Below are 20,947 nucleotides of genomic sequence, written 5' to 3' on the forward strand. Positions count from 1 at the left end.
GTGTGGAGTTTAAGACAAAAACGCCTCACAAGGTTGTCACCTGTGATAAATAGTAGTCGTCAAACACCAACGTCAGTATCAACCGTGAAGCGCTGACTTCAGACTTCATGGTAGGATGTTCAACTGAAATAATACCATTACCATTACCATTACCATTACTATTACCATTACCATATGGCCGTAAAGATAATTACACTAGACAAATTCACAAGATGGTACGGTGCCTTTTGCAGTGTGCTTCTAAACATTGCATACCCTTATTGTCCACACCTGTGACCCCTCCCCTGCTACCGCACCTCTGTTTGGCTCATTTAAAGCCATGTCAAGGGCAGCCATATGAATATAGCAACAAAGGATCATAGAGCACCCCCCACCCCCTCCCCTCTCATACACCTGCAGCTACTCAGCACAGTCAGGTAATGATGCTGAGAATCACCAGTATCCCAAATCAGCTGACTCATGACTTCTAGAAACAAAATTATATCCCTGAATGTCACAAACTCTGAAAGACCGCAGTAGAGGAGACTATATCGTTAACTTAGCTACAAACTGTAACGTACAGCTGAGTGTGGAGGCTAGCGTGCAGATACATATACGTAGGATGCTGTGGCTTCATTGCAACAATTCTCTTCGTCTATGACCGCAGAACACAGCTGCATTTCTCTGCAGCGCGATGATACGTTCCCACCCTCGGGCAAGGAGTCATCAGAGTGAAACCCCCACTGGAGTTGCAAGTCACGAAAGAAAGCGAGAGCCAGGGAGTCGTGTCATGAAAGTGTACATTCTTGGAAACACGTCTGAAAAAACCTCTCAGGCACTTGTAACATGCTTCATGTAACTCTGGCTAAGACAGAGCTACACAGCGTCATTGGGATTGACCAGACTCGACTTTTTCCTTTACTCTTCCAGCTTTCAGCCACTGAAGGAAAAAAAAGATATTTTAATCACTGTTATTCTGCAATCACTGTTACACTGAGGGCTCTAATTGTGTAGCCAATTGGTAATTTGGTAGACTGGACTGCGCCGAGATGGGCGTGGTGGCGCACCAGGGGAGGGACAGCTTAGCGGAGTGATAATTTTGTGACAAAACAGTACTCCAAAGGCGCACTGAAAGCTCGCCAGCTCGCCAGCTCCAACCTGGTCTAGTCTTGGCGCAGGCGAAGCGCACCCTGCGCTGTGGTAAAATGGCTGACGGCCGAACAGTGCAGACAATCACCAAAACCCCACAGGCGGGTTTGTCAGAGTGTCACACACTGCTGCCAAAAAAACAATGGCAGCAACCATTATTTAATGTAACCGTGACATGAACCAGCATGTACGTATATTTTGTATTTATTGTCCCATCACATCTCATGTCAGATCAAAGACGTCACGGATAATGGGATCTCAACCTGCCGGCAACTGAAAGTGCTGACACATTTGTAGGTTAAATAAAAGGCAAATAAAGTAAAGAAAAAAAAGTGTTTTTATTTTCGAAAAGTACATATACCGTAAAACGGGGTTATAAGGGACAGCTGGGTAATAAGGGACAATTTTTGGGGTAATAAGGGACAATTTTCAGGAAAATGTTTTAAATGTAATTCTGCCTTTTCAACGTTAAACAGGAAGCTGCTTTGTGTTGTTTTTTTTTCAAAGAAGCATATATTCCTGAACAAATTGTTCAAAAAACATTTTGACGAAAATTGTCCCTTATTACCCAGCCGTCCCGTTTTACGGTACTGCCATTCTGTTTCATTATGTTTTCAAAATTAAATCAGTTCTGGCGATGCGAAGTTGGCCGGTTGATTTTGGTTTCAATGCAGATCCAGTAGCTCTGAAGTTCAAAATTAGGGTTAGGTGAGTATCAAGTTGTGAGTTTAATGCTCAATAATGTGGCCAAGCTAAGTAATGTGGAAGTAGATAACACTATATAAGTAAGTGTTTGACATTTATTGTTGCAGTGTAAAAAACGTAGATTTACACTAATACAGTAGTAGTAGTATTGTAAAATGTGTAGTGTTCATTAAAAGACTAAATCCCCTCATGTAGCATTATTATGATGGTGATGGTAATGCGGTTCACCATTTTGTCGATTTGCATCCTCCATCAACACCTCAAACTCCATGGCTTCAAACCTCCGTTTTTGTTTACCACCCCCTCCCAAACTCTCCACGGGGCCAGCTGGCAGCATCCACCGAATCCTCATTGAAATAGGGCTGTCCCCACCACGTTTATACTTGGTACAAATCGTGCAAACAATTAAAGCAGTTCACCAGCACCACACACACTATTAGTTTGTGCATTTTGTTTAGTTTGCTCATGAAATTTAGTGCAAATGATTTGCTGTCTTAGTAGATCAGGCCCCCGACGTGTGACTTTTAATGACAACATCTCATGAAGTACAGCCAAAGCGGTGCCTCCAAAGTGGAACCAGGCTTTGCAGCACATAGCCAGAGAGAGTTATTCATGACAACAGCCTGGCTAGAAAGTAGGCCAGCCCCAAACAAAACAAAAAAAAGCGAGATGCAGGTAGTTGAGAGGAAAACAAAATACCCCATCCCGGATTCATTATTGAAGACGACGTGTCAGAGACCACCCTGATTGTCACTCAGTGAATGAAGCCCTCATCAATACGTCCGTCCGTGCTACTCAGCCATAGCCAACTAAACTGCTATTACACATAGTGTGTCCCTGATGGCTATAATTATGAGAATTACCCTCAACAGCCTTTAGTCGAAAAGGGAGACGTGTCGTTTGTTGTGGCTGATGTTGCTCTTCGGGTTTGTCAATGAGATGTAACGTTCAAATGCAAGCGCTTGATTCCTGATGAGGGTGTTAATAAATCATTACTGCGGCTATAAATAGAGAGTTGCCGAGCAGCTGTGAAAATGACTTCATGTATTTATTTATGTTAAAGCAACAGGAATTAATTATGGATGTTTTGTGACATTTAAGGGGTGGGTGAGAGGGCAATGAAATTGGGTCAAGCTCAAAGGAAGGCACAATGGCGGTGATTAGAGACACTGAGAGATTTGCTGCTGTATCCGAGGGAATGGCAGCCTGCATCGTTCCGCGTTCTCCTTTAGTCTTTGGGTGTGAGGAGTGCGAGGGAACACAACGAATGCTCGCCGGCAAACTGCTGCACCGTCAAAAACGGTCTCAAACGCTCACTGTTGCAGTGTCCGAGGTATCAAAATCTTATTAAAAGCTTCTTGCAGCCGTGTTGAGCTGTGCAATAAACTCTGGAGTGTTACTATGGAAACCGGCTACAACCAAACATAGAAACACAAGGTGGGGAATCTCTAGCGATTATCCGCCGCTTTGATTGGTTGCCCTAATATCTCATCAGAAAGCCACATATCAGCCACGTAAAAGTGACACATTTGCACATAGCTCTGGAGAACAGCGTACACAGAGATCATACCGGTGGCGTTATTAATGCATGGCGTGCAGGCGAGATGCTTCCCCCCACAGAGAAGCAGCAAGGCTAGAAGAGAGAAACGGCAGCTCTGCGTGTGTGTACTGCTGGGATGGCGATCTTGTATCTGAATTATTGGTGGGGATCAGAAGACAAACGTGCGGGGACTATTCAAACGGGCCAGTGTTGTATCAAAGAAACGAGTATTAGTACCGTGCTGATGACCAAAAGTGTATGCAAATAGCCGCATTTCTTCATTTCCTATCTTTAGTGATTCCGTCTCGCCGCCCTGCAGATCCACTGTGGGAGCTAATGTGTTTACAGTGCCATCCGCCTACCAGCGGCAGACTGAACGTCAGTACAGATGACATCTGATGCATTTAAGTGCAGTACATTAGTGATGTGCTCCTGAAACAATCATGTACCCTGACATGCCCCTCCTGTCTAACAATACCTTTTGGGGAATTAAAAGACAGTTAAAGCAGCGATGCAGGTTACGTAAAATCACAATTTCGAGTGGAGAATGTGAAAGTTGTTATGTAAGAATGTACGTTTGCGGCACGTACGGCGCTAAAAGCCTTTCACAGGCTGCCTGCCGCATGTGGCGCCGCAAAGACAAATGAAGATGTTGTGAAAACTGCAGAGACCATTCCCCATTCATTGTCGTCTCATTCACATGCAGCCCATTGCTGCGGCTCAGCCGGTCCACGTTGGTGTGGCGGCAGCTAGAGAATGATACGTGGAGGAACCTGAGGTGGGAGGACTCGACCCGAGTCTATCAATCTCGTCAGGAGTGGGAGTGGGCGCACTGGTGGGAACGAGGCTGCGGGAGGACATTTAGATGTGACATTGCGGCAGTTGACATTTACGTCCTTCAACAGCCATTGTCTCGGGTTTTCAGCTGCAGCCGGGACAGGATGCTGGTCTTTTATGATATATTGCTTATTTCCCACCAACCAATACGCTGTTGGGATAGCTTGGAAATGTTTTTGGCCAGTCTGAGATATGGCTTTTTCTTGGCAATCCTGCCATGACGTCTGAAGTCCCCAAGTGGCCGCTTCACTGTTGATACTGACGCTGGTGTTTGACGGCTACTATTTATCACAGGTGACGACCTGTGAGGCGTTTTTGTCTTAAACTACACACTCTCAGATATTTGTCTTCTTGTGCAGTTGTGCATCGTTTTTCTGTCCTTGTTAGACCCAGTTTGTGCTGCTCTCTGAAGGGAGTAGTTAACAGCACGGTAATAGATTTTAGTTTTAGTTTAGATTTTTAGATGGCTTTTCTAATCATCTATTAGCCTTATGAAATGATTAATTTGGATTAGCAGCCATACCAGGAGATTGATGTGGATAGTAGGCCTATTACAAAAATGATCAAAAAATCATCTGATTGGTAAATGGTAATGGTAATGGTAATGGTAATGGTAATGGTAATGGTAATGGTAATGTTGATGGTGATGGTAATGGTGATGGTAATGGTAATGGTAATGGTAATGGTAATGGTAATGGTAATGGTTTTATTTCATTTGAACATGCAATTGATTACAATTGAATGCATCCCATAATCAGTTCCCAGTTCCACATGTCCAAAAGGAGTAGGAAGAAGCAAAGCTTATTAAATCCTACCCCTCCATCTGGTACTTTTACAATCACTTTTACAACTGTTACATTTGTTCACTTCCTGCTTTCCAAATTTTTTTTTTTGTCACGTACCAAAGTACTCAGTGATATGCGCATCCAATGCCATAATGGGTACCATAGTAAGTGTCAATATAGTGATATATATAGCACATCATGACTGGTTCAAGACTTTTCATCCTTGTGATTCCACATACTGAAATGCTATGGCTTTTTAACGTAGTCCTAGCATATAAGTGCTTCAAATTTTATTCTTCCCTGAGATCATATTTCTCTCTTGTAGAGTATTCATTTTAATTGTTTGTGAAATGGATAAAAATGTTTGTGAAATGAATGAAAATTTGTTGGGTTTTTTTTGGAAAACAAAGAAATTTACAAGTGATCCCAAACTTTTGAGCGGTATTGTATATCTAATTTAAATGTCAAATCATCAACAAATAACTTACTTTGGCTTTGATGGTTGAATATGGCCCCCAAATTACAATAGGCCTGCACAGTCTAATCATCCAGCAGAGGATCTGTACTCCAATTCTTACTTGTGGATCTGCACTGCATCATATTTTGGCTGCCCTACTTAGCGACTTGAGAGGGTCAAAATAATAGACACACAGATCTCACCCAAAAGACCCATCCAGATGAATCCCCAACCATTTTTTGTTGTTAATTTTACCCCCTTTGTGCCCCTTTTGACAGCTCTACATTCAGACGACGACACTGACCATCTCCATGAACCTAAGTGCCTCAGTAGCACTGGGCATGCTGTACATGCCCAAGGTGTACATCATTATCTTCCACCCTGAGCTCAACGTACAGAAGAGGAAACGTAGCTTCAAGGCGGTGGTCACAGCCGCTACGATGTCATCACGTTTGTCCCAGAAGCCCAGTGAAAGACCCAACGGAGAGGCCAAGACTGAGCTGTGTGAGAACCCTGCCGCTGACCCCATGAGTGAGTAATCATTATAATATCATGTGGACTTCCCGCAAAGGTACATGGTAGAACCGTTCATCCATACGAGCCTGACAGTTCTAATATATGTTTATCTTCCTGTAGCTGGCAAAGCCTTGGCACTTGAACTTGTTTGGGATCTCCATTTATATCTGTGCTATTGAGGTTTTTAAATGGTTTCCCCTGGAGGCTAGAGTGATATGTCTTTCTGCTACTTCTCGTATCGTTCTTAGATTTCCTTTCTTGCGCTGGAAAATCCCATTTGCCCGATTTAATTGGTAGTGTGGCGGGTAAAAAGTATGTTTAATGCCTTATAGAAGAGGCCAGCAGTTATCGGGAAGACCTTTCACCCAAGTGTGCTGGATGAGTAAGGAGGACAGATAGATTTGAAGAAAGAGAGTTCCATCAATGGAATGGAAGGAGATAATCCCTCTGCAGAACAAAGTGTTACTCAGACCACCACTTTTCTGACTCAACAGCCAGCATGATAATTTAGGGTATTAGTTTGTGGGGTGCAAATGCACGACTGGGACAGAAGTATTTGGACATGCATGAATCCCCCGGACCAACACACAGCTACAATGGAAATCAAATACTATTCATCAGACCATCTGATTGGGGATTACGTCCAGGGACTGTGCTGGTTTACCAATCTGTTCTTTTATCCTAAGATTGTTCTGGAATGACTTGGACTTTTGTTTTGGGTCGTGTCCTTGACGCAGGATGGGCCCCTGACCAGCTAGGCTCGTACCAGACGGTACTACTGCATGCCGCTATAGAATGTTGTGGTAGCTGTTTTGGCCTATGCTATTAGCTCACAGGTTGATTGGATTCATCGTCTCTACATTATTGCAATTTTGAGGATTGAGGGCAGGAACCGACAAAAACGAAGCAACATTCATTAGCTTAACTTCTTCTTTCTCTTTGGGCTTTTCCCTTCAGGGGTCACCACAGCGAATCAGTCGCTTCCATCCAATCTGTCTCTCTCACACCAACTACCCTCATGTCCCTCCTACCTGGCAGCATCCCTCTACTAACATATTCACTATATATTCACATCTCAGTCTGGCCTCTCTGACTTCATCTCAAGGCCTCTAACATGTAATGTCCCTCTGATGTACTCCTTCCTGATCCTATTCATCCCGGTCACTCCCAATGTGAACCTCAGTAAATTGTCTTTGTTACTAAACATGTCTATTACCCTGCTCTCCACTCCCACCCTGAAGTCAACTCATTATCGTCATTGGATGCTCATATCACCTCCTACTTCGGTACGTGACAAAAAAAAAACTTAATTATATTAGGAAAGCAGGAAGTGAACAAATGTAATGGTTAGTGATTGTAAAAGTACCAGATGGAGGGGTAGGATTTAATAAGCTTTGCTTCTTCCTACTCCTTTTGGACATGTGGAACTGGGAACTGATTATGGGATGCACTCAATTGGAATCTGATGCATGTTCAAATGAAATAAAACCATTACCATTACCATTACCATTACCATTACCATTACCATTACCATTACCATTACCATTACCAATTCAATTACCATTACCAATTCAATTACCATTACCATTACCATTACCATTACCATTACCATATATGTTTTACTTTACAGCTCCTGTTTCCATGTTGTAGTCCACCAAGACTAAGTGCTATCAGTCCCCATAGTTTACCATTCAAAAAGTGCTTATGACTGAAAAATTGCATTTTTTTCATAGAGCTCTGGCACACGAATCATAGTGCTCGACAAATTGTCATAAATGTTTGTTTGCCCTGAATAAAATAAATAAACCGCTGTTGGAATGTCACAGAGAGGTCATCAACAATTTACATTCATGTTGTTGTTGCAGCTAAAGTGAGTAGCAAAACCAAATTGCTAACCTTAGCGGATCACTATTTAACATGCATGTGTTACGTCGGCGTAGCTAATGTAGTCTTGTTGTGATATTATAGCATTTTTTCATTTAGTTTGCCCTGCATATATAATTATGTTCACATAGCGAACACTACATCTATCATTAGCTGATGACCCTTCTTGTTAGAAAGAAGAGAGCGATGATTGACAGCTCATGCAAATTACACATCACAAGCCACGAACGCCTCCTCTCCCGCAACGCTTCTAATCACACGGAGCGATCACGGTGCCCACAGGTGCGGCACCCCCCTCCAAAGCCCTCTTTGAATGATGTCTACGGGATGACAGACTTGACTGGGAATCTCTCCAAAACGGCGCCAACAGTTGTCCTGCTCATCTGTCGGGAGTGGAATGAGCTTGTGTGTATGCATCATAAATACGCCGCCGTGTGAAGATGGCGGATACGACAGGGGATAAGAATCACGCACAGCTGATGGAGCAGATACATTCTCCTTAGGGGGGCGGGGGGGCGGTCCAAACCGCAGCATCTGTCAACGTAGCACATCGGAAGGTCTCCAGGACGCCGTCTCAAAAGTGCATCATGTCATCTGCTCCGTGGGCCTTTCACCTCCATGGATGTCTTCTCGCCTCATCTCTCCATCGTGCACCCTTTCGTCCCTTTTGACCTTTTTTTTTTGCAGCAATGGAAGTGACATTTATTAATGGCGAATTTATGTGCATGACCGCCCCGAAACTTGAACTGTGGTTCCCCCATCCCCGAAGACTGTCCGTCAATGCCTGTAACCATCAGAGCGCCAAATACCTCGCTTTCAGGGCCTGTCAGCCCTGGAGGAGATGACTGGGAGTGATTTATAGGATTATGAAGATGAGCAGTTCTGCAGATTTGCGCTGGTATTGATGCGGTGTAATAGCCTCACAGAAAAAGTAAGATTTGTCCTTTAATTCCAAAAATGCTCATCACTCACTGTCCTCTGCTTATACCGCAATCACAATATCAATGAAGCATAAGATGTTTATTCCATTTTATTGTCCCTGTGATGGAGTCAGGGTGACTCAAAGGGTCGTACCGACACGCTACACTCCACGTAAACTTGTTATTTGGCTTACAACTGATGGCAAAACCCAGTAGAATTGTTCTATTACTACCTAGTGAGTGAAAAAAGTGGTAATGGTAATGGTAATGGTAATGGTAATGGTAATGGTTTTATTTCATTTGAACATGCATCAGATTACAATCGAGTGCATCCCATAATCAGTTCCCAGTTCCACATGTCCAAAAGGAGTAGGAAGAAGCAAAGCTTATTAAATCCTACCCCTCCATCTGGTACTTTTACAATCAGTAACTGTTACATTTGTTCACTTCCTGCTTTCCTAATATAGTTTCATTCATTCATTCAATTATTTTTTACCTCTTTTCTTCACGAGGGTCCCAGCTGTTTTGGGGCGAGAGGCGGGGTACACCCTGGACTGGTGGCCAGCCAATCACAGGGCACATATAGACAAACAACCATTCACACTCACATTCATACCTATGGACAATTTGGAGTGGCTAATTAACCTAGCATGTTTTTGGAATGTGGGAGGAAACCGGAGTACCCGGAGAAAACCCACGCATGCATGTGGAGAACAAGCAAACACCACACAGAGATGGCAGAGGGTGGAATTGAACTCGGGTCTCCTAGCTGTGAGGCCTGCACGCTAACCACTCGTCCACTGTGCAGCCCCCCTAATATAGTTTTTTTTTTTTGTCACATACCAAAGTACTGGGTGATATGAGCATCCAATGCCATAATGGGTACCATAGTAAGTGTCAATATAGTGATATATATAGCACATCATGACTGGTTCAGACCAAAGTCTAAATATTAGGAGTGTAGTGATTCCTTTTAATAAGGATTCGATTCATATCACTATTCGGTTTGCCGATACGATTCAACGACAATATTGGCTCATTTTGAACGATACGATCCGTCATCAAAAATGTATAAAAAGCTACGCCGCGCCACATCTCCATAGAATACAGTAAGAACAAATTGACCTCCACTTCCTGAGAGCGGCTGCCTGGTCTTCCTGCTGCATATCGTTAATAGCAAAACTCTGTTGTACACTCCGGGATGTTTTATTCATCATACTTGCAGCCCCAGACTACAAAATGCTATAAAGGGATGGTGCGACTTTAATTGCATAGCCCAGGGGAGCTGGTTGCTATAGCAACATTAAAGCAGTAGAACTAGAATCCATTGCAATGTGTTTAATTAAGCCAGCATACGTCGACCTTCTTCTTCGTGCGGAGAGGATGACAGATGGGAGTCGCGCATTCTTTCCGCTTGAATGCAGTCTACGGCGTGAATCTCCCAAAATATGTCCAATGCCGACGCCACCTTTGAACCCCCAAACTTAAATCCCGCCCTCTTTAAACTTAAAGTACCTCTCGCAGAAGTTGTGACGAGTCGGCGAGACCTCAAACGCGAGAAGGCAGGCACCTTGAACGTTTCCAACACGCCACAAGGGAGGACACACGAGCTCACGCTGCGGCGAGGTGGGCGCTCAGCCACGTTTCCATGGCAATCCGCACCGGGAGCACATTGCTTGCCCTAGCGTTACTTTGGTGCCCACTTGTGTACTGTTTGGTTTTTTTTATTGCTAGTTAACATATAGAAAGTGAGGCGTTACACCGGCAACGGAAATGATAGACAGGGCCAGAAAACACCTTTTGTGATTGCTCACAGCTGGTGATAAGAAGGCACCGCGGAGCCAGCAAAGTGGAAAATTGCAAATTTGTTTTCTCTTGCTCTAAGTGATTGTTGTTGTTCTTCTTCTTCTTCAGGTCAAGCAACCAAGAAGACGTACGTGAGTTACAACAACCTCAGGATCTGATGCGCCGGAGGAGGAACGCTGCTTGTTTGTTATTTGTGACGGAAAAGAATATAAACGAGAGGACCGCAGGCGTCCCAGCGCCGCCTGCAGCATCAGTGGACTCACACCGGATGGCGGACCGCATCCCACCTCCATCCAGACTTGACCGAGACTAGCAGTGCTGCGGGCCGCTGCGGCCGCTTTGGCCCCCCTGTTGAAGCAAAGTGTGTAGGTATTGAAGCGGCGGACCCGAGCGGAGAACGAGCCGCCCGCTAAAAGGGGTCACGGTGGACAGCGGATCTGCTTTCAAGATACTTTCTTTTACAATGTCATTAAAGCCATATTCTCTTGGGGTTCCCATTATCTGATTTCTCTTCTGTATTGTTTCAAAGTGATTTTCTTCTGTGCCTCTATTGCTCCAAGTACATCAAATGACCTTGAACAGCGAGCTCTGCCACATACAATATTTTGTTTTACACAAATCAAATAAAAGAAAAAAAGTCAGCCCCACATGATGATTATATTTGAGTGACGGGCATTGTACGTATATTTTTTTTGTAAATATTTGAGAGTGTATTTTCATGTTTGGAGTACAAAAATAGATAAGCAGTCTGTGTTTAATGGGATTTGGATGGTTACGAAAAAGCACCACAAAGTGTTGACTTTGCATGTGCCAATGTATGTCTGTTCTATTTGATGTAAGCAAAAACAATTTAAAAAAGAAAGAAATAAAAGACAATAATGATTATGAGCTTTGGCACTCTCCTACGTGTTGTTTTCTTTACCAGAACCTGTTGAGAGTATAGAATATGGCTTTAATCTGTCCATGGATTGATCCCCTCTTGTATGTGCAAGCATGTTTGGTTTTTTGTAGCCTTTCCGTTTTGGTACCCAGCAACCATGTGAGAAATCATGAGTATCGGAGCAACCGTGCAAGTATGTTGTGATGTCTGTCAAATTATGAAAATGTAATAAATGCGTTTGTAATCTTTTCTACAATGACGGCGCACGGCATATCGCAGTTCTTTCAGCGCATGTGTGAGTGGCTTCAGAAGACATCCAGACTGATGCATGAGTAAGTGCTGTTAATCACTGCAGCGTTTATGGAAATGGCATGTAAAGCGAAAACCAAATGTCACTGCCCCCCCAACCCTGACCCCCACTCTGTTATAAAGCTGAGATCCACTACGAGAAGAGCAAGTCTACTGTCCGACTCCTTTACTTACTCTTTTGCTCTTTTCTGTCTCACCCCATGTTCATCCTTGATCATCCCTTCCAAAGATCCCAAAGATCTCAAATGAATTCCACGTAAACAATATTAGCGTTTCCTTCAAATGTTGAGCACTTCTGTTCTGCTGTGATAATCCATCCCACCTCACAGGTGCGCCACATCAAGATGCTGATCTGACATCATGATTAATGCGCAGGTGTACCTTAGACTGTGCACAATAAAAGGCCACGCTGAAACGTGCAGTAAAATGCCACAGATGTCGCAAGCATGAATGTCAACCGGATCGAATGTTCATTTTCAATTCCACCGTAAGCCGATGGACGAAGAACACAGGAGCGTTTTATTGATGGCATTTTGAATGCATGGAGATACCGTGATGAGATCCTGAGGCCCGTTGTTGTGTCATACATCCTTGAACACCACCGCATGTTTCAGCAAGATAATGCACGGCCCCGTGTCGCTAGGATCTGTACACAATTCTTGGGAACTGAAAATGTACACAGTGTGTACCGGTTCCCTTTGATATCCAGCAACTTTGCGCAGCCATTGAAGAGGAGTGGACCAACATTCCACAGGCCACCATTGACAATCTGATAAACTCCATGTGAAGAAAATGTGTTGCACTGCATGAGGCAAATGGTGGTCACACCAGATACTGACTGGTTCTGAGTCCCCAGATCCCTGATAAAGCAAAAAAATGCACATTTCAGGGTGGCCTTTTATTGTGGACACTCTAAGGCACAATCGCTGAGCTGACACCGAAAGGTGCCGGCATCTTGATGTGGCTCAGCAATGCAGAAGTGCTCACTATCACTATCACTAAAACAAAAGTGTTGCGTTTATATATTTGTTGAGTATGTGATATACAGTACCGGGCTAAGGTCTTAAAATATACAAAAGGTATGGACTTGAGTCAATTTTGATGGCTTTGGACTCGACTGGACACTATCATCAAAGACCTGCAACTCCACATGGACTTTCACCTCAATGACTCAGGATTTAGTCCAATGACCGCTGTCATATCATTTCCAACAAAACACGTTTTGTCACAGACATTACTGCATTGAATGCATCTATGTACAATGTTACACTCTTTTGCACTTTGTGTACTTTATGCTACCGCCACCGCCTCTACCCAATGGGGGCTGAAACCAACGCACAGAGTGAACACATGTTGAGGCCGGCAAAATTAATTAGCGTGATAGCTATTGTGTGATGAATTAATTATATTATCATCCCAGCATGGTGCCCACGGGACATTTTATTTCTGAAAAATAAATCACATTTTAATCTTGTGACGCCCATCGGGAACACAAAACAGTACTAATGACTTGGAACGGTTTGAACATTTCAAGCCTATGACTTGACCTGGACCTACCTACCTGGACATGAGATCTGACTTGAGACTCGACTTGAACTTGAGACTTACAAAAGACTCATTTTCTTCTAGCCGTGTAATATACAAACCCGACAGACCCGATCTTTATTCTTAACGTGATCTGAAAAGGAATAGACCATCAAAGGTTCTTCTTTTAGGGCGATGAATGCAGGTAGATCATAAGCACAAGGGCCTGGATTAGCCTGCTGCTGTGTTTAATATGACATATATATACATATTTTTTTTTTTGCAGGAGTGAGTGGTGGTGGGCTTAGTTTTTACACCGCATGCCCTTCCTAACATAACCTTGGTCAGGAATCGAACCCAGTGTGTATCATCGCACCATAAGGGGTCCAAAAACACACTTAATACCTGGCTAACTGCTATGTTTATGTCCTCCTCTGATTTTAGGTCACAATTTGCAATAAAAGTGGCCGTTAGATTAGATTAGATTCTACTCTGCAGGCCGTTGGATCGTCCCGACTGGGTTGTTTTCCTCCATTTCTCTATTTCTTAAAGCCACGTTAACATAATCCAATCCATAATTAACATGTGTTTAGCTCACTGCAAGTATACTTTATATGTTGTTCTTATGTATGTTTCAGTTTGTGTTTCACACACAGATCGCTGAACAAATTGCAAAATCTCAACATTTGACACAAAAAATGATCAGCTAAACATAAAGGGCTCTATTTTGGTAAACAAGATGTTCATCTGATTGTTTAAGGTTACACTCGGCTGTTTAAAAACCCTTTCACACGTTCCATCCTCCCTATTTGCGAAGGAAGTGTGGGTGCGCTATGCTGCGCCGTGCTGCGCCGTGCTGCGCCGTGCTGCGCCGTGCTGCGCCGTGCTGTGCCGTCGTGCGCCGTGCTGCACCGTGGTGCGCCATGCTGCGCCGTGGTGCGCCGTGCTGCGCCGTGCTGCGCCGTGCTGCGCTGCTCACAAAAATTGCAAAATTGCACTGGCGCAAGTGGCGGGGAGGGGGAGTAGAGAAGGTGTGAAAGGGTTTAATACAGCCGAATGTAATCTTAATGAACGCCTCTCATTGTCTTTAAATGCCCCAGAGTGCACATCTGTTGCTGTCAGTCACATTAAACACAGCAGCAGGCTAATCCAGGCCCTCGTGCTTATGATCCACCTGCATTCATGCTCTGTCATCGCCCTAAAAGGAGAACCTTTGATGGTCTATTCCTTTTCAGATCACGGGGGTGGGGGGGGGGGGGGGTATAGAATTATGAATGCACGTGGATCCACTGTAATTTCATTTGTTTTGGCCACACTTGTATAACCGTTTGATATTTAATTTTGCCTCGTTATGAGAAAACAATCACAAAACACACAAAACGATAAAAGGCTAAAGAGGCAAGTATTCATGGTGACCTCCCTTTAATGTGTCACGTATTGTGTAATTAAAATAGCAGCCTCTGCCTAAATTGGATATGTTGTCCACTGGGAAATGTAACCGCATCCCCACAAATCCCCCCAGGACAGAAAGTACCAGGTGGTGTCATTAGGTAGTAATGGTACAGCACAGTGGACACCTTTTGGCACAATCCAGCCTGATTTGGTTGGTGTTTCCACGGTGTAGCTGATGACAGATCAGCATAGCAGATGGCTGAATGAGTTCTAGAAATGATGGAGCTCTGTAGGGCAGCATGTAAATCGCCACTGATTTCAACTAAACAGATTTCCTCCCGTTCTGGATCGTTCAAATGGAGCCCAAAGCCAGAGATCTTACTTAAAAATACCTCTTTATTGTTTACCGGGGGTCTCCAACAGGTGTGTCAAAGAATATGTGGATAAACTATCTTAGTGTTTTTCCAGTTGCTCAGCTGGGGCTCTTTGACTAAACTGTTTGAATGGAGTTCTAATACCTTATTTTATTTTATTTTATTTTATTTTATTTTATTTTATTTTATTTTATTTTATTTTATTTTATTTTATTTTATTTTATTTTATTTTATTTTATTTTATTTTATTTTATTTTATTTTATTTTTTTATTATTTATTATTATAAATATCAAAACAACAACACAAAAGTGCCAATCCGAATGAATATATGATCGGATTCACGAGGGTGGAATATTCCTTTCCTGAGTTTCATCATAAAATATTAGTAAGATTGAATTTTATCTTTTCTTGTTTAAAGTTTAAAGTTGCAGGAACTTATTTAAAAAATACGAATGCTAGCGTTTATATTTTGTGCACTTAACCGACACTGGATGCTGCATGTCGTGACGTCATTCACTAGCTTAGTATCGACAAGAAGACGATAATTATTTTGCATAGAACTATTTTGCAAGTGATAAAGTCGTAAAGAGATGCGGGTCTTGTTGTTTGTTTCCATTTGTGTAGCGCGTCTTTTTGCTCCTGCGGGACCAGATGGTCTTCGCTTTGCTGTCATTTTGGCTTAAAAGCAGCCAAGAAAAAAATGCACTTACTGTATGCCCAATTAGAACTAGTGTCTCCCACGCTAAATTAATTTCCTGTGTCAGTGTCTTTGCAACTAGTCAGTGGGTGCCGAGCGCAGTTTTTTCATTCGGAGCTAAGCACAGTATCTTGTAATATTTTGGATGTCGTTAAAAGCCAACAGAGACGCCATTTTTCAAAATGCACAACTCCTTGTGAATAGATCTGCTCCAGGAATGTTTTCATCTAGTAATAAACTGACAAGGATCTTTTATTCCAGCTCCAAAACGTCTTCTATGAAACAGCCCACCTGCTCTTCTTGCCGAGGAAGCTGCTATCCGTGGAAATTAGCGGGGGGGGCAACAAAGATGGAAAACTAATCACGTGGACTAAAAGCAAAGTCATTCCATCAGCAGCAGGACTTCAATGCTCACAATTTCCAAGACTGCCAATGGAAGCATTGAATATTTGATGAAGATTTTGTACACAAGGCGGACTAAAAGCTGTCTGGACATAAAGTTGTCAAATTTGTTGTCTGCTTGCTCAGTGACCCAGTTTGGGATCATGTGGTCAGGTTATATATAAGTTATATGTTTATATTTGTAATAGGTTTAGGATAGGATATAGATTTTTTTAGATATAAATTTTGATATAAATTAAAGTTTCCTTTAACGGTGTTAATTTTTTTGACATGTGATTGAACCTTGGGACACACCGTAGAAAATATGACAAAATACATCCATACATTCCTCTGGGCATCGGAAAATGGTAGATGGTGCGTTCAATGACCGTCAAAAAATAGTACAAATCGCATTAAACATTCAAAACCTGTGGGATTTCTAATTAAAAGTTACAGTATTGTAATAGAATTATATTTACTGTAATATAATGATTATTTTCTATGTGTTTTTATATTTTTTTAAAGAAACATTTAATTACATTGAGTTTGCAATTTGGATGAAATGTTGTATGACTATTGCTATGTTTTAGGTATTTTCATTTGTACATTAAATGGAGGCAAATCTTTAATAATAATAATCCTTTCTGAATGTTCCTAAATATTTTTTATTCACAAACATTTAGAATTTAAAACCAGTATTATAAATACACATAAATAAACAAATCATATTTTGAGCTGGGATAGGCTCCAGCACCCCCGCGACCCTCGTGATCATAAGCGGTAGAAAATGAATGTATTAATATTTTGAGCTGACACAAATGATGACTTTCCCAAGTTCTCTGCCGTCTGTGAGACAATGGTGTAAAATTCCACCCCCAAAATATGAACTGTTTCAAGACAGGTGAGGCCGACCGGTAACCACCAAGGGCGTTCAAATCCACCCCAAATACCTTGAGGCAGTTCAGCACTTGAAAGGTAGACAAGCAAAGAATGCAGGAGAGGTCAGAAATCTCTTAGGGTTTCTAGGCTATTATCAAAACTACATAGGAGACTTTTCAAGGATAGCCAAACTGTTCTTTAGAGGCCAGAGGGTCAAACCATCTCGTCATAATAAGCTAAAGGGTACGAGCAGTGGTCAGTTGTGGTCATGTCCTGTTGTGTCGCGTCCTGTGGACATGCTTCCCAGTACCGGCCTTGCCAGACTCCACTCTGCCATTTGTCCAAATGAAGGCCTTGGATCAGAGCTCTCCCCAAAAATAATCAGCTTAATGTCATTGCCGTTGGTTACAGGACACTTACAGCTGCTGAAAATAATTAGCATCGTCTTAGCATTCGGGGAAACTTGACTTCCTTACGTTGAAGTGGACAATCTGGGATGCATTTAGAGACTACCTCTAGACTTCTATACGTTCTGGTATTGTTTTTAATCATCAAAATAGGGCGAGATACTACAAGTATTACATGTTATAAACGATGTACTTGTTCTTAAATGTTCCCAGCATATACTGTGTATAAAACATTGTTAGAGTTTATTTCAGGGGGCTTTGAAGTCGAGATCGATGCGTCCCAATGACGTGCATTGTTAGCTAGTTCATATTAACTCATGCATGGAAAAGGGAAAGTCTTCTTGTTTCACATTGTTCATATCTGATGTCATCTATTTATTTATTCTCTGCACTATTATTTATTATTTATTTATTATTTTATATTTTATTTATTATTATAATTATTATAATTATTATAATTATTATAATTATTATAATTATTATAATTATATTGTTATTTATTATTATTATTTTATTTATTATATGGGAGCCAGGCAACAACATTTAGTTGGCAATTTCACTGCTGTGTTATTGTGCAATGACAATCTATCATATAAGAAAGTCTATCCATCCATGCATCCATCCATCCATCCATCCATCCATCCATCTATAAGGATTGTGAATGATGGGCAAAATTCCAAAAAAAAAGGGCAGTTCCTTTTGGACAACTGTTGTCCAATGTTATGTTCAGTGTTGTAAATCTGCAACATTTATATTATAAATACCTGTCTTTGTGATTGGGGAACATGAAAAATGACAAATGTGTTTTTTAGACCTTCCATTTGAGCAATTAATGACTGTGCTGTGTGCCCAGGGCATATTTTTCATGCAGTTTGTCTGGATTTTGCATCCTAAAATGGCTGCCAAACTTGCCCAGGGCATAATACGGAGATTGTTGACAAGTCGGCTCCTCTGTTGTATAATCTATTCGGTTCAAATAACATATGGTGACCCAAGACTTTTGCATCAAACTGTGTTAATAGTAATATTTTTAAACCCATGTACAATATTTATTTCTATAACAGAGAGTGTAAGTAGATATTGTGTATCATGTTTCTTTACTCAGTTATATCAGCGACCGGCCTGGCATGAATAATCCAGCATTTTCAGTTGCCAGCGGTCATTCTGACGACATATACACAAAAATATACACAATCTATACACAAAACAATCCAAATAAACACTTCTACATTTTTTAATAAATCACAATGATGTGAAATACAAATATTAGCAATCAGGGTGTTTTTGGTGACTTGGTATGAGCTCCGCCTTTCAGGAAGGCCCTCCTTATCTTGTCAGAACTCCTGATGTGCTCCTTCACTGACAATTTACTGATGCCAAGTCTTGATCAGGTCTGTTTCATGGCTCCTGGGCCCCGCTGGCTCCTATCGCTCCATAACTGTCCAATTACCCATCCAGCCACAGTGGAACCTTATCTGCTTTCCATCAGTGACCATCTGAAGCCATATATGTCTCAGACTGGATAGAGACACTTTCCCGCCCCCACTGTGTCCTCTGTGCTGAGAAAGTGTAACCTGTGGACGCCATTGTAGACTACAGCGTGTAACTACAGTCTTGGTGAAACCATGACTTTGTCCTGTTCTACTATTTCATTGGCTCATTGGCAGTTTCTATTGGTGTAATCGTTTACTCTTGGGTCATATCAATAATTAAGTGCATTTAGAGGCACAACTCATTTGTCCCCACTTGGTTCCTCGTTGTCACATTACGATAGACAACCTGCAACTACTTGAGCGACTGTTGTTGCACATCGATACAACACTGCTAATGTGTATTAGGTTTGTTTACTAACAGCCGTGCAAAGCAGAGTGTTACAAATAACTAATATTGTTGATTTTCCAGTAACGGGTAATGTGGTATCAATGTGGTACTACTGTAGTACATTTATTTACATTGTCAAATGTGCGTTATTGATAGAAAACATATTGACAAAACGTTCAAGAAAGCAGTGATATTAAGATGAAGGATTGTGAACGCATACATAAGTAATGGTAATGGTAATGGTAATGGTAATGGTAATGGTAATGGTAATGGTAATGGTAATGGTAATGGTAATGGTTTTATTTCATTTGAACATGCATCAGATTACAATTGAGTGCATCCCATAATCAGTTCCCAGTTCCACATGTCCAAAAGGAGTAGGAAGAAGCAAAGCTTATTAAATCCTACCCCTTATTTTGGCCGATCCACCAAAATAAGTTTCTGATACGTAGTCTCGATGCTTGCAGTATTTGCCGCTGCTGACATATCCAGATGTCACCATGAAAAGGCGTCTAACAGTAAGTCCCGCATGCCGTTCAGTTTTGAAGGTGAACCTCATGAGTGTTTGCCAGAAGGCGATGACGTACATAAAGTTGAGGCCAGATTTGGAGTCGACTCCTTTTTTAAATGTGGAAGTGACATACTTTGTGGATGGATGGAGTTATGGAGATCCTCGTGACAGCCGTGCAGGGTTTGCAGTTATCAAACAGGAAGGAAGTGATTTTATGACAAAAGGCTAAGAGTTGTGAACAACCGTGCACGACGCAATTAGCTGAGTTGGAGGCGTTGACTGAAGCGTGCAGAACGGCCAAAGGAAAGACAGCAAATGTATGTACAGATTCGGCATATGCACGTGGGGTATGTCATTTATTTGGGGCAGTTTGGAAGCAACGTGGGTATAAGGAAAGTCATGGTTCACCAATACTAAAAATGTCATCCAATACTTCTCTACAAGAGAGGAGAAATATGATCTCAGGGAAGAAGTACATTTGAAACACTTCTATGCTAGGACTACGTTATGCTAGCCATAGCATTTCAGTATGTGGAATCAAACTATGGAATGGATTGAGTAAGGAAATCAAACAATGCACAACGATGAGCCAATTCAAGAAACAATACAAGCAGTTGATGTTTGCTAAATACAAGGATGAAGAGTCTTGAACCAGTCATGATGTGCTATATATATCACTATATTGACACGCACTATGGAAAGTTAATTAAAATTAAAATTAAAATTAAAATTAAAATTAAAATTAAAATTAAAATTAAAATTAAAATTAAAATTAAAATTAAAATTAAAATTAAAATTAAAATTAAAATTAAAATTAAAATTAAAATTAAAATTAAAAAATTACAATAAAAAAAATTAAATTAGATTAGAAAAGCAGGAAGTGAACAAATATGGAAAATACATATGGCCTGATCTACGCTGCATCATTTTTGTTTTGTTGTTTGTTGTTTTGTTTTTGAAGACAAATATCTGAGAGTGTGTAGTTTATGACAAAAACGCCTCACAGGTTGTTACCTGGCAAAAAAAAACAGACCTTAAACTGTATTATGGAAAGCAGGAAGTGAACAAATGTAACAGTTACTGATTGTAAAAGTACCAGATGGAGGGGTAGGATTTAATAAGCTTTGTTTCTTCCTACTCCTTTTAGACATGTGGAACTGGGAACTGATTATGGGATGAACTCAATTGTAATC

General features: G+C 41.6%; 1 protein-coding gene across 3 annotated transcripts in view; it reads left to right on the forward strand.

Annotated features, from left to right (window-relative positions):
* Positions 1–11,714, forward strand: part of LOC131104027 (metabotropic glutamate receptor 7-like) — a 130,731-nt gene extending 119,017 nt beyond the window's left edge. For all 3 annotated transcript variants that reach the window (XM_058050721.2, XM_078796808.1, XM_058050716.2), the window contains 2 exons: positions 5,731–5,983; positions 10,687–11,714. In XM_058050721.2, the coding sequence (XP_057906704.2) occupies positions 5,731–5,983; positions 10,687–10,736 (303 nt within the window). In that variant the 3' untranslated portion in view covers positions 10,737–11,714. The remainder of the gene's footprint in view (positions 1–5,730; positions 5,984–10,686) is intronic.
* The last annotated feature ends 9,233 nt before the right edge of the window (positions 11,715–20,947 follow it).

Source organism: Doryrhamphus excisus, linkage group LG15 (genome assembly GCF_037039965.1).
Source record: "Doryrhamphus excisus strain RoL-2023G ecotype Guam linkage group LG15, RoL_Dexc_Guam_v1.1, whole genome shotgun sequence".
Classification (NCBI taxonomy): domain Eukaryota; kingdom Metazoa; phylum Chordata; class Actinopteri; order Syngnathiformes; family Syngnathidae; genus Doryrhamphus; species Doryrhamphus excisus.